The following is a 17,417-nucleotide window of genomic DNA, read 5'->3' as shown; positions in this document are numbered from 1 at the left end:
GGAGCTACAAGTGGTGCTCCAACAATGCAAAGGAGATCAGTAAACATCTGCCGTGATCCACTATGATAAAGGGGGTACTAACACAAGCTGAGGTCCCATTTTTCTGATGGGTATTCTACGAGGGAACCTTAGCAGTGTCTTACGAGGTCACACGAACCAAAGATGGAGCTCCATGGAGGGTTATTGTGTGCTACCCTAGCCCTAGTTATATTCAAGGAATTCTAGGATTGATCATCTATTATAAAACCCCTCAATAGAGTCACTTGTTTTCTGTTTTTTGCTAATGGTGAAAGAGAAGAAAACCTGTCGCTCAAAATCAGAGAAATTCATACATCAAAATTCATACTGTGACTTTTTGAAAAATTAACATTTTTGCAGACAAGTTCATGAAAGACACAAGATGTGTTTTCGAGAAATGTGATTTTATGAAAACGTTTCAATTACAATTAAAAAAAAATGCGATTTAAATATTAGTTACAATGCAATTTCCATCCACATGCCAAAATAAAAAACAATCTGCATCTGATGATGGTTTATGTTACACATGGTGAGGAGAAGCAAGAGGAATGTTTGCTTTTGTGCTACATCTTGAGAGACTTTGAACAATAAGCACTAATTACATATTCATGTATTATGTTCACGGGTTTCTGCTCAAATTAACGTCTTCTTCAAAAACATTCTTTGGTACAGTCTGAGAGCAAGAATTCAGCAGATGACAGATCTGATCTGGTGGAGTCAACATCACCCAACACTTGTCCCTCTACACATGTTATTAGGACAGATTCCAGCTGAATTTTACAAGACACTTTGAAAACGTAGCAAGTTGTAAAGAAACACACGGCGAGAAGCCTGTAAGCAATAGAGATGCAAGCCTTTTGTTCAAGAATATTCCCAGCTACAAAATATTTTTGGGGAATTGAATCAGGTTGCACAGAGCTACTATCGCTTATCTTCTGGAGCCATAGACATAAGATTGATCCAATGGAAGGGAAAGATTAGTTGAGTTTATCTCTGAGTTAACAATTATCTATGACCTAATTAACAGGATTGTCTGCCAACATGAAAGTGGGGGGTTTACACTAGGTAGGCTCCTCCTTGATATCCGCATGCCGTTTTAAGGTGTATGGTTGTCACAGAGGTGAATGGTGACCTACTCAGGAGATAAAATGAAGAACTGGTTTAAATGGAAAAAATAGTCCAACAATACTGGCACAGACTACTTGTAAAAATACTCTCGTCAATAATGAGCATGCTGACCTACTTGGCCACTAAGGCCATCATTAAAAGAATGGCAAAAAGTCTGAGAACAAAAACTCTGGTATCTTAAGCTGGGTTCACATAGCGTTTTCTCATTTGATGGTAGCTCCGTGGGTACTCCCACCTGAACTCCCGCAAAATAGGATTCAGCCATGTGCACCGACAGGGCCACTTAGTCCAAAAATATTGTCACAGACTACTTTTAGATATACTCTCGGAAATAATGAGCAGGCGCACCTACTTCTGCACTAAGGCCATCATTCGAAGAATGGCAAAAAAATCTAAGAAAAAAATCCTTGTACCTTAGGTTGGGTTCACATAGTTTTTTCCTACGATCAGTAGCCCTGTGGGTACTCACATTTGAACCCCCACAAAACAGAATTCGGCCGTATGCACTGATGGATCCACTTAGTCCAAAAATCAGGCACAGACTACTTTTAGAAATACTCTGATCAATAATGAGCATGCTGCTTGGCCGGTAAGGTCATCGTTCGAAGAATGGCAAAAAGTCTGAGAACAAAAACTCTTGTATCTTAACCTATGTTCACATAGCATTTTTTCCTTCAGTCAGTAGCTCCGTGGGTACTCACATCCGAACCCCCGCAAAACAGGATTCAGCCGTATGCACCAACGACGCCACTTGCTATAATGATGCAGACGGAGTCACTGTCTGCATCATTTTTGGCCGTTTACGACTATTGGAGGTTTAAGCCTTGGACTCAGTTCCCATGTCAAGTTGACATCCATTTCTAATGGATCCAGTATAAAAAAAAACTGAGCAAATGGGGTAAAAAAACAAATGCAAACTTTGGTTTCAGGTTTACAACCATTTTTGTTCTATTTGCAACTGGAGAGGTCGCTATCATCTCTGGTGTTTAGTGCATGCGCAGTGCTTTAAGAATAGATCCGTTAACAGATGACGTAACTAATGATCATCTGTTATGATAAGTTTCCTATGGTCTGTAATGTTTTAAAAAAATGGATTAAGTAACTTTCCTTTTTTGGGGAGCTGATTTTTATTGATGAGGGGTCATGTTGGAGTCAGAAGCTCCTGATCTTGACGAGGCATATGACTCTTCATGAATTAGAAGCGTTTGACGAGTGGTGTGCGCCTCCGTGTGCTGCACCACAAATCTTATTCTCCAGTGTGGGATTGGAGTAAGATTTCTGGTTTAGGGAACGTCACAGCTCTCAATTAATTAGACGTTCTGTGGCGTCACTCCCTCACCGCACTCGTGTCCAACCCATGTTGGCAAAGCTCGAAGAAACTGGAGTGAACAAGTCAAGAATCACAAACTCTGAGTGCGCATAAACTTTAGCACTTTTTAAAAGCAATTTATTCCAGAATTGTAGCAAATTGCTTTGATGACTTAGTACCTATGTTTTTTGATCCAGCTAATAAATTTGGAAAAATGTAGGCCTAATCATCCTTTACCATTCAAAATGTCTTGCAAAAATTAGAAATTAAACCTTTATTTCTAATGGTTAACAAAAGAAAAAATGCAAAGAGAATGAAAACAAAAAATAAACATTGAACTTTCTAATTTACCAGAACAATAGAGGAGGCTGAAAGACAGATATACAAAGATATGCCTTGTATTCATTCTCAGTGGGCTGAGACAATGTAAGCAGAGACATAAAGGGTCTTCAGAGGCCTTTGTTTCTTCAGTATAAGTAAACCAGAACTTCATTCCAAAAAAATGTTGAGTAGGTGTTTGTTTTTTTTTTTTTTTTTAGATAAAGCAAAATTCCAGAGGGATAAACTTAGCTTACCTAAAAGGATTGTAACCCACATCATGCAAAGATGCTGAGAGCACGAATGTTTTTGTTAAAAAAATTTAACAAAAACATTTAAAAATAAATTGGTTTCTTTCCATTCTTTGTTATCTGCCTTTCAATAACAATCAGACGGTAGAATGAGTTTTATGAGCAGGATCTGTAATCAGTTAACCAGTTTTTTCACTTCAAGGTGAGAGTAAAGATATAGTAGTGAGTCTTCAACACACAAACATCTGCCTCCACTCTCGGTTCTCGACATAATATAATATATTGGTGAATACTTTAGAGGAACACAACCGTTTTTACTTAAAGAGACTATCCAGTTTAGAATTATAAAGAGTGTTTCTGGTTTTGGAGGACCTAGTCCTGCAATACCTAATTTTCCCTGTGGGGGAGCTGTAGAGAAATTGAAAACAGGGAAACACCCAACAGAGAAACTCTTTATGATTAGGGACACTTCTAGTTAGTAGATATTGTCAAAAGTGGAGAATCTCTTTCCATCCTGTTGGTTTTGTACCTCCACTTCAGTTTATTCTATCACTAAAGCTAGGAATACACAACATTTTTGGGTTGAGTCAAACAACAGATTTAGGTTATGTTGACCTTTTTCACAAGTGTAATATGGGAATTAAACCAGGAGAGGGACAGCCAGCATGACTTCTTCCAAGAATAGCTCCACCACCATGACTGAATATAGAGGTTACAGCCTCGGGAAAAGATCCTTCATTTACATGATGAAGCACCCGCTATAGACTTAAAGAGGTGGTTCACTACTCCGCAATAGTGGCTACATCCCTGTAAAACTGATAGTGAAGGCTTTTGTCAAATACCTTGTTCAGCCAATTCTACTTCTAAGCGGTGTTATTGCGATCCACTCATCCCAATGAAGTGACCCCCCCCCGGACTCCGTGACCTCTGAGATCCAGTGATGTCATGTCAACTCCCAGTTGACCTGACATCATTGAGGCCGGCCCCAGTGTCCGTGAATGACTGGCACTTCACCGCTCATTACAGCCCAGTATCACAGCTCAGCATGTTCTGCGCGCTTTCCTTCGCACCGCAAAGAGGAGCAATGCTGTGATGACCAATAAAACACCGCCAACTGTCCAGTCACTCACGAAGACTGGGGCCGCCTCGGTGATGTCAGGTATTTAGAAAAAAGCCTTCCCTATCAGTTTCACAGAGATGTAGCCACTATTGCAGAGTAGTGAACCATCTCTTTAAAGGACATCATTTGCATGTTGATGTCTTCGATAAGAGATTATGCCAATTTGGGGACATGCCTTCTGATGACAGTTTCCCTTTATTTTATTTTTTGGGGGGTGGAGCCACCCATTAAAAAGGTATCAAAATAAAAATAATATTTTTTTTTTCAAAGAATGTTTTTATATTGATTCTTGATGCTCTCATTACACAAATCTTGATCTATAAGTCCACAAGAGATCTGAATCAACCATAAAAGTACCATAAAATGCCCAACTTTTCTTCATCATTCTTTAAAAGAGCAGCATAAAAGTTTTATGACGAAAAAAAAAATAAAAAAGAGTGACCTACAACAATGAGCCTGAGGAAAATGGTGACACAGTGCCGATCAAATATTAACATCATAACACTTGGAGGAGAAAAGTCCTTAATGTCTACAACAGCCATTTTTGAATGCAAGTCGTTCCAGTTCCGGAAAGTTTCCTGGTGAATCAAGGTCAGTGCAAGAGATCACCAGACGAGGAATCATGTTTGGTCCATGGCAGGCTGTGTTACCAGATTAGTTACAGCAGATTTCTGCACTTTTGCATGTCCGTTAGTAAAGTTTGCAAGAAAATGGTCAATATTTTAGTGCTGTACCAGACAGAGATCTTGTTGTTTCCCTGCATCACTGCCACAGAAGTAGAATTCACAGAAGTAATCCATAAAATAAATCATATTTACAGTCTTGATGCAATGAAGAAAATAGCAAAATTCACATTTACAGATATAATTCAAGTTCTCTTTCTACAACGGGGGTTAGAAACCCACCAAATAAACCACAGTTCTCAAAAACATGTCCAATCAGCAAAATCCATTCATATCGCTGGAATTGAAACTGGCATAACCTGGGCTCATTTGTTGCAGAGCCGGCATTCGAGATTCCAAGGCGTTTTCAGGTTTAGGAGAAGTTACCTGACTCCTCTTTCTCAACATTTGTCCAATGCCCATCATAGGAAATCGACCACGGCTTCTGACGCAGTTTGGGCTTCCCAAGTTGGGGGAAATGTTATTGTTACATGATGGGGAGTGGGGAGAAGTTGGGGACATGGATTCAGAACTAGAGGGGCTACTTTTATCTTCGTAAGTGAAGGACGAAAGGGTGGAATGAGCCTTTACTGGGGTTGTGTTGTCAAACTGAAAGATCGGGGAAAGAGTTCTTTCACTGGAATGACGAGGAGAGAAGGACACCGGGGAACCTATGACTCGATACTGGTGAGATGGAGACAATTCTATTTGGTCTTCTCTGTTCACAGATTCAAAGGAACGGACAACATTGAGATGAGGTTCCCTCATGCGAACGCCCATGTTCATATTCACAGTCTCTTGCGAGTGGGAGTCTTGACGTCTCATGATCTTAGGCGTTCTCGGATCTGGACTTTGCAGTTCCAAATATTCCAATGAACAGGAGGTGACGCAGACCGGTTTGTTTAATCTCACTTCATGGAAGGGACTTAACCCACCGACTGATTCTGCAAAAAAAAGGAAAAGAACATCAATTGTTTCAATCTGCAATGTTCTTACATGACTAATTGCCAGACGTAAGAGCTAGACAAATATTCTCACCAACAAGCGTCTCGTAAGATGAGTAATGAGAAAAGTAAAAAGCTAAAAAAATATAATTTGCTTGGAAAAAGCAGCCAAATTGTACATACTGTAGAGTGGTGGCCACTTTTTAACGCATCACTTCTAAGAGTCATGACCACTAATGGCGTTTCTGCCAGCCATGTTCTTAGTAACCACATCCTTCATACCATTAGAAACAAATGTATAGTGATGTGCTAGTCTTCTACATGTCACACAATGGTGTTTATTTATGCACAAAACCTAGCATTAATGTGTCCACACGATAGAAGAAGGACCTTCAGCTAAGCATTAGCGTAGGTTTTTCTTTGGAAACATTTTCTTTAAAGGGCCAGTGAGCTATTAGTTTATGCAAGTAATATCTTATAGATTGAATCAACATAGAATTTCTTAATTAACTTAATGAAACCCATCCAGGTATCATTTTATAATGTTTTAAAAATTATTCTGACCTCATAAAACAAAGTACAAAAAGAAAAAAAAAAATGTATCTAAAATAGTTCTATTTTATAAAAAAAAGAAACATTTTTCGGTATCAGAGTTAGTTTATTATATATCTTTAAAAAGGTAGGTTTCCCCATTTCCGATACCGAACTCCAAACCAAACAAATTTACATAGCCAAATGATAAAAATTTGTCTGAAACCACCACTAGAGTCTCTTAAGACCATACTGCATTCAGTTTGTCCATTAAAATCAATTAGAAATCAGTATAGAGTAAGCGTTGTGGATAAAAAACCCTAAGAGTCATTTTTAATTTAATTTTCCTTTATTTAAATTGGGTATCTCCTCCACATGGCGTGCCTCCACTGATTTGAGAACAGTTTTTCTTTTTCTTCTGGGCCCCTCCATTCCAAAGTTATGCCCCCTGGAATAAAGGTGCAAATTTTCCTTTCAACCAACTGGGCGTATACCCCAGAACTCCTGTGGACCCAGCCGTATTCTGATTGGCCAGCGTCAGAGGAGAAAAAGAAAATGCCCACAGAGACGTTTTGTGGTACACGCCCAGTTGTTCCAAGGGAAAATTTGCACCTTTATATTTGAGGCCCTAACTTTGGAATGGAGGGGCACAGAAGAAAAAGAAAAACTGTTCCAGAATCACTGGCGCCGCGGGAACTGGATGAAGTGATCGGTTTAAAGTAAACCTGACACCTGGTTTTTCCCTTAAAGGCTGCCGCCACCACTAGTGAGCCCTTATATACAATATTCCAGAATACTGTATATAAGAGCCCAAGCCGCTTTGTAGAACATAAAAAAAGACCTTTATTACTGTATGGGTGTCGCTGTTCTCAGTCCGGTGCCTGCTCCATTATGGGTGATCGCCATCCTCCGTCCTAGCCTCGTGTGCATGATGCATCCTACATCATCCACATAGAGTCCACCATTGCACTCCTGCATAGGCACACTTTGATCTGCCCGGATGAGGGCAAATAAAAGTACTGTCATGGGTAGATGCGAGGAAAGGTCAAAGAACTTCCCGCGCAGTATTTTGATCAGTCCTCAGCTGGGAAGTACAAAGTGCGCATGTGCAGGAGTGCAATGGCGGACTCTGTGTGGATGACGTAGGATGCGTCATCCACATGGGGCTGGGATGGAGGACAGCGATTGCACAAGATGGAGGAGGCAACAGCCCAAGAGCAGTGACACCCATCTGACCGGACCGCCAACTAGGTGAGTATTATAATGGTGTTTTTTATGTTCTACAGAGCGGCCTGGGCTCTTATATATCGTATTCTAGAAAACTGTATATATAGTATTCTAGAATGGCTGCAGATTATAAGCAGAAAACCTGGTGACGGGTTCCCTTAAATTTTACAAAACCTAATGAAAGTGAACGGTTCCATTTAAAAGAGTTGCTTGCCTTAACAGATTTACTTTTTTATAAGAGTCCTATGATCAGCATTTTACAATTAGGGGCCCCAGTGCTCAGTTCTCCTGCGGTGACACCACAAATGACATGAAAAATTACACAATTTCCTAAAAAAAAATTGGCTGGCAATGTAATGTATGGACTTTTTAAGGATTTAAAAATTCTTAAAAAAAAATCCTTACCTCGTTCAGACTTTGAGGACTTTCTTTCCTTCAGTGCAGGCTTGGAGTTATGTCCCTGAGTCATGACACTTGGAGCCTGCCTATGGGATGGGGAGCATTTTTCCATTTTCTTCTGGCCGCAACGCTGTTCCAATCGCTTTTCTGAATCCTTAGTTTTTCTTTCCTAGTGATTACAGCAAGAACATAATATTGTTAAAAGATGTGTTTTCACGAAAGAGTAAAAAATCTCAGATATTTTCACATTACAGATTTAGAAATTAAATATTCATTACATTTACAAGCATTTTTTATTTTGTAAATTGTTTTTTTGGGGTGCGGACGGGACAATCACTGTGGAGCTCTGATGGCGGCTACTTGAGCTCCATAGGGATTGTCGTGTAGCTTTTCTAAAGATCTGAACACAAGTGAGGATATATTAATACACATATAGGGGGAATACAGAAGCTGAACATATTTATTGTGCTTTATATGGTTAATGCCTATAATGAATACATAGTGAGAACACAACACTATACAATGGTGGTGTCAGTCACTGAACAGAATATTTAACAAAGTGACCGAAGACAATGACTCAGTGATTTGTAGTTACTGGTAGTTTTTTCTGTTTTCTACGAGGGGTGGGTGCACATTTTTTTGGTAAGGCCATCTTGAAAATCCTAACATAAATAAGTTCGGAACACCTATAATTAACAGCTACTAGAATTTCTCAAGAATCTGAGATCTGACTTTGTCCAGATGCACCCAAGCAAGTAGCTTGTAATACGACGAAATGTCAAGAATCTTTTTGCTTGTGTGTCTTACTTAGAAATCTGCCTTTTCATGTCTTACTTGCTCGTTCCATTGAACCTAACGTTCAAAAGAATTCAAGACAATGCCCCATTAGAAGAGACTAGTAGAACTGGAAATAGCTTCAGTTTCATGCACTCCTGTCATACAAACAGGTGTAGCTGTAGAGGGTGTAGCGGTAGTAGTTTCACCTGGACCCTCATGCCTGAGGGACTTCAAGGAACCTCTAGGACATAAGGAGTCATGAGTATTGTAACTGGAAACCCTGTTACAGATTTTACATCTGCCCAGAAGCTGACTCTACTATTGATCGTGCAAACCAAGAAGCAGGAGTGAGCCCAACTGAGTACAGATTCAATAGAAGTCCATGGTTAGTACTACCGAATCTTCTGAAATACGATTCCCGAAAAGATATTTGTTAAGGTCACAGTTCTCTTCAGACGTCAGACCTCAAAGCACAATAAACGTAAGGGAGAGTGAGAAGAGGTGTATAAAAAATAATAAAATATTGTACTTATTAACGCTAGGCTTGCCCCTCAGTCATCATGCTGTTGTGGCTCCCCCCAGTCTTCAGATCTTATGGGATTGGCTAGGCCCCAACATGGCCTCTTGGGCAGGAAAAGTGGGGAGCTGCGATGGCAGGACAACAGAATTCTGGGCCTTGGACTAATGAATATAACAGGGAGTACATAAGGACAGACCTGATAGTCAAAGGCGTAGTGGCTGGGAGAAGCCGGTCAGGGACTGCATTTGACTAGTCAGCAGAAACACAGTACCCGTAGAGGACGGAACCGGGGATTCGCAGTCAGATTCCCACATTATACTTGCCAGGCCTCAAAACTAAGTAATGTCTGCGATCCAATGAGGGCAGGAACAAACAGTTCAGCATGGCCGTCGACGGCCATACTGAACTCACAGTACCCAGAGAGACACCACACTAAATATATTTTTACTATACGCAGTAGCATAAATACACGGACATAACTGGCTATAATTGTGTAGCCATACTGATTCTTGTTGTCTGTAGTTTAGGAAACTTAAATCTAATGACAGGTTGTTTTTAACCCCTTTGCAACACTCAAAAGAATCCAGCAAAACGGCCAACATTTTGCTGGATTCTTGGACATCGAATATCAAAAATGTTGGTTTTGCCAAATTTTGGGGAAATTAGTAAGAAAAACCAATTGATAAAAAAACGATTTGCTAATCAGCGTACTGTACTCTGGGCAACAGAACATTTCTACTCCTGGGTTTGATCTGTCAGAGAGGTATCAGCATGCAGATCCTCCTCAATCAAGGTGTCAAGATTTAGTTATCCTTCAAGGACCTCACTGTAGCTTTCATGGTTTTGATGTAATAAAACAGCATAAATAGGTTCCATATGGATCCAACAGGTATGGTTCTCAATGCTCCATCGAGCGCTATATCACACATACTTAACCTACCCAATAAGCACTGTTTCCAGGACAGACCTTCCTTATAATATGGCACAGTATGGAGGTACAAGAGTGTAGCCGCAAAAACTCCGTACAGTACACTTTCTCCATCATTCTGCCATATACCGGGGGTGTAGGACTATTCTTTGATACATGTATCCTCTGAATTGTAAAGGGATAGCGGAATATGATGGTGGACTATAAATTATTAATTTGATGGGCACCCCATGCATGACCTCAAACACAGCTATGGGTATAATTTGTAAAAACTGGTGCTAACCTAGTATTCCTGAAATGGGTTAAGTGCAGGGGTTAAGGCCTGCAGACTGAGGAAGGTCGGGATGTGCAGTTTCCTTGTATCACATGAAGCAGCCACATCCTCCACTTTCATTCCTTTAGAAAGCAGATCCCTAGGAGGAGTTTCCGATTCCTTTTTCCCTTTTCTCCGAGCAGGAAGTGACTTCCCTGACCATTGCTGAGACACGCTCCATCTGGCAGGCCCGGGACACATATCATCACTTCCCTATTGTATTACATCCTGAGCCGGCATGGAAACCACTGAACCGTGTCTTGTTAGGGGGGGCTCTACTCTTTCTAAATAATTATGGTGGTAATACTAGACCTCTACAAAGGTGTTTCCTTATCTGTTCCCAAAGATACAACACAATCAATGGCACCGGTACATCCTTACATCTTACTTTCTACAACAGTGGACTTTCATTTTGTTTTCCTAAGTGCATTGCTCGCTAACGATAATATCCGTTATTTATATAGCGCCTGCATATTCTGTAGTGCAGCACAATGGTGGGAAGCAGTAAACCCTGTATGTTTAAGCTTGGCAATCTCCTTTTTTGTTGTATATTTGATATTGAATCATTTTCAGTGTTTCCCATTATGGAGTAATTGTCTTTGCTTTTGAGGCTGGAAAAATATGTCGGCCAAACTGTATGATTTTGGTAGGACCGGCTGATCATATAGTGTAGTGTTCACACTGATGTGTATAGCAATGGCCAGATTCTCCTTCAACGGAAAACAAGGATCAGACATGCTGGGTTTCAACATGTCCAATCCTTTATCTCTACTGGAATATTCTCCTATCCCTATTAGGATTCTCATCCAAAAAGAAGAGTGCGCATATGTATGGGGAGCTCAGGAGGATTAGCTGTCAGCCAACTAAGAATTTGCCCCAAACTCATTTTTTGGTGTTTGGACATGTACGCCAAGCAGACAGAACCCCGATATCAGGCGTTTAGGTTTTAACCAGCACTGATCTCGGTTACCTTGGACACACTGGATGCCTGATGTGTTGTCTACACCTTATCTCCACTTCCCACTTCTAACCTACCATCCACGTTTAGTATAGGGTTAAATGGATTTTTCCCATTTGGGACCAAGCAATAATACTTTATTTGTGTAATATTGGCCATTTTTTTGCCTATCTTTCCTCAGTCATGGGTTTTGGAAGATTGACCCATCACCGGACTTGGTGCTTTGTGAAAGGGAATTATCTAGGTTTCATGACCATTTTAAAATAGGAAAGTGAATGTCATTGGTCAACCAATCAGAATGCATGTTTCATTTTTGCTATGTAGTCTCTACAATGAAAGATTAATGCTGATTGACTGGTATGAGACATTGAACGAGGCACAGTGATGGCATGCTGTCCCTTCAAAAACACTATGATTTCCTTTGTGTTCTGGGGAAGAAAAGGTGATGACGATTCTGGAACTCACCTCGTAGGAGTTCTTATTTGACTTGTATTTTTCCATTGGATGCATCTGGTTCTTGTGGCAAACATTGTCATTAATGTCAGGTTTCTAGCATGAGAAAGAACACATGTTAATTACAGAGCACTGTACATTCTAAAGATAACAGGGCAGGCTCTTAAATTAACCCCTCTGTAATCCCCCTTCAAAGCATCGCAACAGACAGCAAGTCAAGCATACCCTCATAGTGATCAAGTAGCGTTCCAATTTCCGGTTTAGCAGGAAGTAAACAGCAAGGGTATGACAGGCGCGATTGGAGAGGATGACGTTGATGACATCACTGTGCTTATAACCGAGCTTCTCCGACATGTGACGGATCACGCTCTGACTCAGGTCTTCAAGATGGATCCTGGAGGGTAGAAACACACAGAACATAAGTGAATGCCCCTAGGATAACTTTATGAAGCTGGCTGTTGAAATGACAATTTTATTGGTAGGCGTCAATATGGTCGAATATGCACATTAGCCTGGGTTCAAGTAGTGCTCTTTAATATTTTCTTTTTTTCTTACAATATATTGGAAATGGACTTAAAAAGCCAGACAGAACTAAAAAATAAAGTTGGCCAACATTTTAGCCAGGGAAAACTACAGGTAAGGCCAGATGACGCAGCCAGGTCATGGCTATGGTGGAGGTAAGCAACTTCAAACCAAAACGGCACTTGGGTGCCGCTGTTTGGTGGTTGTTTAACAAGAAATCACTACATTTGTAGCAGTACAGATGATATTTCCCAAAAAACGAGCAGAAACTACAATTGGTTCCATGGTTTTCCAGGCAAAAGGAGCAGTTGTCTTGCTACAATGCAATCACCCAACAGCAGCACTTTGCAGTCGTGACCTGGTTGCACCATCTAGTCTAAGGGCGGCTTTGCACACTACGACATCGCAGGTGCGATGTCGGTGGGGTCAAATCGAAAGTGACGCACATCCGGCGTCACTTGCGATGTCGTAGTGTGTAAATCCTAGATGATACGATGAACGAGCGCAAAAGCGTCGTTATCGTATCATCGGTGCAGGCTCCGACATTTCCATAATGCCGGTGCCGTGACAGGTACGATGTAGTTCCTTGTTCCTGCGGCAGCACACATCGCTGTGTATGAAGCCACAGGAGCGAGGAACATCAGCTTACCTGCCTCCAGCGGCTATACGGAAGGAAGGAGGTGGGCGGGATGTTTACATCCTGCTCATCTCCGCCCCTCCGCCGCCATTGGCCGCCTGCCGTGTGACGTCGCTGTGACGTCGCACGACCCGCCCCCTTAGGAAGGAGGCGGGTCGCCAGCCAGAGCGACGGTCACAGGGCAGGTGAGTGCATGTGAAGCTGGCGTAGTGATAATTATCGCTACGCCAGCTATCACAAGATATCGTACCTGCGACAGGGGCGGGGACTATCGCGTGCGACATCGCAGCATCGGCTTGCGATGTCGCAACGTGCAAAGCCCCCCACCTCTTTCCTTCCGTATAGCCGCTGGAGGCAGGTAAGCTGATGTTCCTCGCTCCTGCGGCTTCATACACAGCGATGTGTGCTGCCGCAGGAACGAGGAACTACATCGTACCTGTCGCGGCACCGGCATTATGGAAATGTCGGAGCCTACACCGATGATACGATAATGACGCTTTTGCGCTTGTTCATCGTATCATCTAGGATTTACACACTACGACATCGCAAGTGACGCCGGATGTGCACCTGCGATGTCGTAGTGTGCAAAGCCGCCCTTAGGGTTTGCTCACACTTGCACATGAAAAAATGGCCCCATTCTCATCCAGAAAAGTTGGAAGAGTGAAATCCATTTGGTATTCCTTATGTCATGCGCGTGTGCAATTCTTTTCTCATTTATCATTAGTTCAAGTCACGGCAAAGGGTCAAAAAACAACTCATGCCAGACGAATATAGATGGGGTCATCATGATGCCATATTGGTAAACCGGCCACATATGAGCCAATTTTCTAATTGCACATGTATTAATATGTTGCAGTCATTTCACAGTTGAAAGAACTAAAATATAACACACAAAGTCTGAATACTCCCGTGAGCCGTATGTACATACAGAGTTTTTAACATTTATTTTGAAGCAGATCAATTTCAAAATCCACATCAAAGAGTATTCCAAATTATTCAGAATTGTTTTTGATGTGGATTTTGAAGTGCATCCGGATTCCCCAGAGTAGACGGCTCACCACATATTGGTTTGTAGGACACCCACCCAGACTGATTATATGTATAATCCATTAATTTATTAGTATGTTAGAATAAGTAGAACGTATTGAAACTCTGAAAGAGAACACCCAAGTAGATGGTGCCTCTGGGCAGGTTTTAACCCAACAAACCAATGCACACTTTTTCCAGATGCCACAACTGATAAGATGAGATCCTTGTGACCTCCGGCATATGCAACCATGGGATCATTAAATAATTAAAGCAACCTTCATGTGATAGTCTGAAGTCTAGTCTTTCTAACCAAGACTTGAGTGGTAATGATGTCTCCTCGTCAACTGCCTCAAGGGGGTTTGTAGGACTTCTCATGACCTTCTGCTCCCTCATTAGGCTAATAATCTCCTTAAGTAGCAGATGTTTTCCTGACCAGTACCAGGTGTGTTATTCAACACTTCTCCAGACTGGATTCTGCATGGATTGAAAATTTGAAGAAAATGTTCAAACTGTAAAATCCCAAAGTAAATAATGTCCTCTTCTAATAAAGGAATGGCCATAAAACAAAAAAAAACTTTTCTAAATGTCCTAACGCCCTAAGGGGGAGAGCAGATCCACCTTGCTTGGGACCTCCTTCAAAAGACCAAGCATGCCAATGCATTGCAGAAAAGGTCATCTGAATGGTTGGCATGTACCGCCACATTTCTCTTGTGATGGCTCTCGTAAGCAATGGTCAGTCTGTTCGGACTTTCCATTTGTTTGTTCCATCTGGCTTATGACAAGACTGTCTTTGCAAAATGCTCTTTTATAGGGTGTAATAATTTTTAGGCTTGCGTAAAATTATCTTTCTCAGCAGCACTTTGACCTGTGTAAACACAAATATCTATTATCGATTGGTCTGTGAGCATGAGAAGATAGGACCCTTCCAGTGCCATTAGGCCAACCTAAGTGTTTAAGAAGCTTCATTATTATAAAGCTTTGCTTTTACTAGGCAAAAAAATCTATGAAGCATTAAGTACCCCTGCTAATCTTATTTAAGCCATAATTAAAGATGCAGCAGACTCAGGGTACCTTCACACTTAGCGATGCAGCAGCGATCCGACCAGCGATCTGACCTGGTCAGGATCGCTGCTGCATCGCTACATGGTCGCTGGTGAGCTGTCAAACAGGCAGATCTCACCAGCGACCAGTGAACAGCCCCCAGCCAGCAGCGACGTGCAAGCAACGCTGCGCTTGCACAGAGCCGCCGTCTGGAAGCTGCGGAGACTGGTAACTAAGGTAAACATCGGGTATAGTTACCCGATGTTTACATTAGTTACCAGCGCACACCGCTTAGCTGTGTGTGCAGAGAGCAGGGAGCCGCGCACACTGAGCGCTGGCTCCTTGCTCTCCTAGCTGCTGTACACATCGGGTTAATTAACCCGATGTGTACAGCAGCTACATGTGCAGAGAGCCGGAGCCGGCAGCACAGGCAGCGTGAGAGCTGCGGAGGTTGGTAACTAAGGTAAATATCGGGTAACCACCTTGGTTACCTGATGTTTATCTTGGTTACAAGCTTACCTCAGCTGTCAGACGCCGGCTCCTGCTCCCTGCTCGCTTCATTTGTCGCTCTCTCGCTGTCACACACAGCGATCTGTGTGTCACAGCAGGAGAGCGGCTTTGAAGAAAACGAACCAGGGCTGTGTGTAACGAGCAGCGATCTCGCAGCAGGGGCCAGATCGCTGCTCAGTGTCACACACAGCGAGATCGCTAATGAGGTCACTGCTGCGTCACAAAAAGCGTGACTCAGCAGCGATCTCGGCAGCGAGCTCGCTGTGTGTGAAGCACCCCTCACCCCTGACTGTCACCATTATACCCTGTGCTGGAGGAAACCTTTGTAGGGGAGCATTAGCCATTGCTTATTGTTACTGTACTGTTTTCATGTAAATAGAATTACCCTATGGCTGCTTTTCAATGGACCAAGATGGTGGTTTTGACTATTGTCTCAGGACACAGGAGCTGTTACATTTTACAGTAGTGAAGGTGTGCTCTTGGAGCTGTCAGCTGGTCACACACAATAAATAGCTCCTTCCCAACTAACCCATAGAAAGGAATGATCGACCTGACCAAGTCCTCCTGTGTTCTCCATGAAAGAGCCAATACCAGACTCCTCTGTCATCAGTTTAACTCCCCGTCCAACAAAAGGATTGCCGTTGAAATTCCGGATCCTTCTATCACCCAACATCATCTGTCGGGGGTAGAGTTGGGAGGCCCAACACATATCGGATGAATATAGTTCTTGACCGTAGCAATGACTCTTATTACACATGTTGCAGAACTGATCTTATGATATATTGGTCCATTTTGTGAATATTTGCTACGAATGTGTTGCATCTGCAGGTTACATCTTGTATTCGAGTGGATTTACTTTCAGTTGATGCTGAAAGGGTTAAGGACTCTTTCCCTTTTGGCTGAGATTGCACATAGCCTTATGGCGGCATGGTGGCTCAGTGGTTAGCACTGCAGTCTTGCAGTGCTGGGGTCCTGGGTTTCCTCCGGGTACTCCTGTTTCCTCCCACACTCCAAAAATATACAGATAGGAACTCTAGATTGTGAGCCCCAATGGGGACAGTATTGTCAAAGTATGTAAAGCGCTGAATTAATAACGCTATATAAATGAATAAAATTATTATTATTATTATTACAGCTGCAGCATATTGTCATCAAGCCCTTACACTATATATACCCACGCCTGGCTTTACTCCATGCCAGTAATAGAATTTTCTATACTGATCACTTTGAAGGATCAAGTCTCTGGAGAAGCTGAGGTGTCATTTTAATTACCGCTGAGAAGTTTCCTGCTGCAGAAACGTAGGATTGCTATTTGTTGTGTCTTTCCCCATCCATTTGTCTTACCTTCCTCATGTTGTGTTATTGTAATAGTGGGATTAGTATCTCACTGCCCTATCCACTAGTCAGGGTAAGTTCAGGGTCAGCTAGGGCCTAGGCATGTGATGGCGCATGGAGGGAAGTTCCCGTCTAGGGATGATAAGAAGGGCACGGATCCGCCACAGGTGAGTGTGAAGTGGTGACCCCTCTCCCTATCGCCAAGGCCTTTTTTATACATCTACCCTGTTTTTCCCTCTGTTTTGCGCTGCACTCCAGACGTTCCCTCGAGCTTGCGTGACAATATTACAGTGTAATATGTAGGCCTGGAGGTAAATTTACGGTATCAACCTTATATATGATGCACAAATAGTTAAGTTCATTTCTGCTTCATCTGTAGCCACAGCTCCCTCATTACATAATTAAAGTTTTTCGTAAGTCTAAAGATTTCATGCGTTTAGAAGAGTTTCTAATGATTGCTTCTTCAGCTAAATTACCCTTTTCTCGA

At 42.1% G+C, this 17,417-nt stretch overlaps 1 protein-coding gene across 1 annotated transcript in view; it reads right to left on the bottom strand.

The window, feature by feature from the left end:
- Positions 1-405: 405 nt before the first annotated feature.
- The window catches only part of HUNK (hormonally up-regulated Neu-associated kinase), an 89,156-nt gene continuing 72,144 nt past the window's right edge, over positions 406-17,417 (bottom strand). Inside the window, exons 8-11 of the mRNA XM_075335037.1 lie at positions 12,082-12,250; positions 11,869-11,952; positions 7,914-8,076; positions 406-5,750 (exon numbers count right to left, since the gene is read on the bottom strand). Of these exons, the coding sequence (XP_075191152.1) occupies positions 5,083-5,750; positions 7,914-8,076; positions 11,869-11,952; positions 12,082-12,250 (1,084 nt within the window). The 3' untranslated portion in view covers positions 406-5,082. The remainder of the gene's footprint in view (positions 5,751-7,913; positions 8,077-11,868; positions 11,953-12,081; positions 12,251-17,417) is intronic.

This window comes from Anomaloglossus baeobatrachus, chromosome 2 (genome assembly GCF_048569485.1).
Source record: "Anomaloglossus baeobatrachus isolate aAnoBae1 chromosome 2, aAnoBae1.hap1, whole genome shotgun sequence".
In the NCBI taxonomy this organism is placed as follows: Eukaryota; Metazoa; Chordata; class Amphibia; order Anura; family Aromobatidae; genus Anomaloglossus; species Anomaloglossus baeobatrachus.
The sequence above is the reverse complement of the archived record's forward strand: the minus strand, read 5'-3'. Positions and strand labels throughout refer to the sequence as shown.